This window comes from Telopea speciosissima, chromosome 7 (genome assembly GCF_018873765.1).
Source record: "Telopea speciosissima isolate NSW1024214 ecotype Mountain lineage chromosome 7, Tspe_v1, whole genome shotgun sequence".
In the NCBI taxonomy this organism is placed as follows: Eukaryota; Viridiplantae; Streptophyta; class Magnoliopsida; order Proteales; family Proteaceae; genus Telopea; species Telopea speciosissima.
The window spans coordinates 63,779,291-63,781,844 of record NC_057922.1 but is presented as its reverse complement, the minus strand read 5'-3'; the positions used below and the strand labels follow the sequence as shown (position 1 = coordinate 63,781,844).

The 2,554-nt window shown below is 40.8% G+C and overlaps 1 protein-coding gene across 1 annotated transcript; it reads left to right on the top strand.

Annotated features, from left to right (window-relative positions):
• Positions 1-1,527: 1,527 nt before the first annotated feature.
• Positions 1,528-2,421, top strand: LOC122668775 (BTB/POZ domain-containing protein At5g66560-like; the record flags this gene model as incomplete). Its single annotated transcript, XM_043865309.1, has 1 exon — positions 1,528-2,421. A coding segment is annotated over one exon (894 nt), but the record flags the coding sequence as incomplete, so codon positions are not given.
• Positions 2,422-2,554: the final 133 nt, after the last annotated feature.

Genomic DNA, 2,554 nt, shown 5'->3' with positions numbered 1-2,554 from the left:
CCATATTCGTATGAAGTTTAGCAATGGATAGAAGTTTACATGGAAAATGACCACCAAATTGGGGTTTTGGATGCAAGCATGATGAACTCTGCCCCCTAAAACAAAGAATGAAATGAAAAGTTTTTCTCTGATTTTTCAATATTTTTCACATAGATTCATTGGACCTTTTTATTGGATTTTTTTATTCACTGAGTATTTTGATTGAAAAAAAATAATAATAACTAGCTACTACACACTTTTGTCAATTCTTTGTTTTATTGTACTTTCACCTCCTTTCATTTGCTTGAAGTAGACCAAATCTTGAAGGTAAATGTGCTTGTAGTATGTGGAGCTTCAAAATCTAGTGTGCAAGGCACTAGAAAGGTGGACTTAAGTTAAAGGGGCGCTGTTTTCTGTGTTGTAGCGCAGGTTGCGCCCAGGCACATGGGGGTGGGTGCAATGACCACCCTACCCCCTGAGTGGCAGGCCCATATGCCTGGGCGCAGACTGCGCTACGGCACAGAGAACATTCCGAAGTTAACATAACAGTATTTTATCATTTTGTTTGCTTTTCTTTTTTGTTATTTTTTATGGGAAAACGCTGGACACACCGTCGGTGAACTATAAGCTTGTGCCCACTCTCTCTCTCTCTCTGAAATGAAATGACTTCCCTTGCACCTCTTGTATGATACCTCATCCCACACCCCCATTGATGTTGTCTACTAATTTAGTGCACATGGGTGGTGTAACTATCCCTCTTCCTATTTTTATATTCATGATAAAAAAAAGAAAATAATCAAGTAATTCGCAGCCCAACTAGTAGGTCGGAAACAGTATATAAAGGCAAACATTGTATGTTCTCCTCATAAAAAACTGGCCTGTCAATGGGCACTCGTACATGGTTTCAAAAATCAGAATTGAAATCAAAACTGACTGATTTGACTGATTCACATAAAATCCTGTCAGTTTCTAGCTGATTCCGACCGATTATGGCCAATTCGATTCGGTAATCAGCCTTGTCCGATTCAATTACCGAATCTGATATTTGAATCCTGACACACATGGTTTCCCTTCCTACTGAAGACTAAACTTCATCATGGAGGCTACTGCCCAGGCCAAGCAAAACTGCATTGGTATTAAGACAGCTGCTCCCCAGGCCGAGTGGATCTAGAATCATTTTTTAAAATGTGAGTACGTACCATAAATGACAAAGAGGCACATGATGAGGCTAATATTAGAAGTTCCTATTTGAGTGGGCTTAATTAATTATAGAGTTAGTAGTTTGGTGGAAGTCTGCATACATGAATCGGTTCGATCTGTCACTCATAGAGATAGACCAATCCTATTCATTATGGAAGTAAATTAGGGTTTGGACAATATTACATATGGGTCCCTACAGCCTATACTAAGTATTCATCTCTTCCTCCCACAAAGAAGAGCAACTAGGATAGGTAGAAGGTTGTGGAAGACTCAGATCGAAGTTGTGATCGTTGGATATTCGGAGAGGGTTCTCGAATATTCATCGTCAACATATGCTCATAACAATACATCAAAGAATCCATCAAGACCCTGAAATCTTGTGAAGCACTCATGCCTCTCGCAGAAACCCTCAACATTCCGGAGAGGTGCATTGACTCAATCGCGTTGAGAGCTTCCTCTACATATCCCTCATTGTTTGGTTGGCCGATGAACGAAGGGATAGCCACAACCAAGGCTTCCAATCAGATCCTTTGGAATGGGATCGATATTGGAAAGCGTAGGAAGAACCAAACCAAAAACACCAGTGTTGACCCATGTTTTGAAGATCTAGGTGTTCTTAGCTTATCGATCTACAAGCGACTGATTTTTGCCATGAAGGATCAAGATCTAAGCCTGGGAATCATCGAGAGCTCACTAATATCTTACGCCAAGAAATCAATTCTAGGCCTTTCTCGTTCCAACAGGAAATCATCCACGACGTCTATAGCTTCGGAGGCGGAGCAGAGAGAGTTGGTGGAGACTATTGTTGCGAACCTGCCACTGGAGAAGAGCTCAAGCTTTAGTTTTGGTTCTTCATTCACGACAAGGTTTCTGTTTGGATTGTTGAGGATGGCGAACATACTAAACGCGTCAAAAGCTTGTAGAGCTATGTTGGAGAGGAAGATAGCATCGAAGCTGGAAAAGGCAACACTTGACGATCTTTTGATCCCAAGTTATTCGTATTTGATGGAAATGTTGTACGACATAGGCTGCGTGGAGAGGATATTGGAGTATTTCTTGGAGACATTGGAAGAGAGGTTGGTTATTGGGATCGACGATGAGGATGGAGAAGTAGGTGGAAGAACGCTAGGGATAAATTCGATGATGTTGGTCGGGAAATTGATCAATGGATACCTGTCTGAGATAGCATCCAATGCTAATTTGAAGCCGAAAAAGTTTTGTCAACTTAGATTTGCAGGTTAGGACTGAGTTGAGAGTTTTGGGAGGTAGAAGATGACGATGGGATTGGGATTCAATTAGCAATTCATTAAGGACAAAAGGGTAACTTCCTAAATCCAAGTATTTTCCTAGGGTCAATAAAAAATCATTTTTCAAA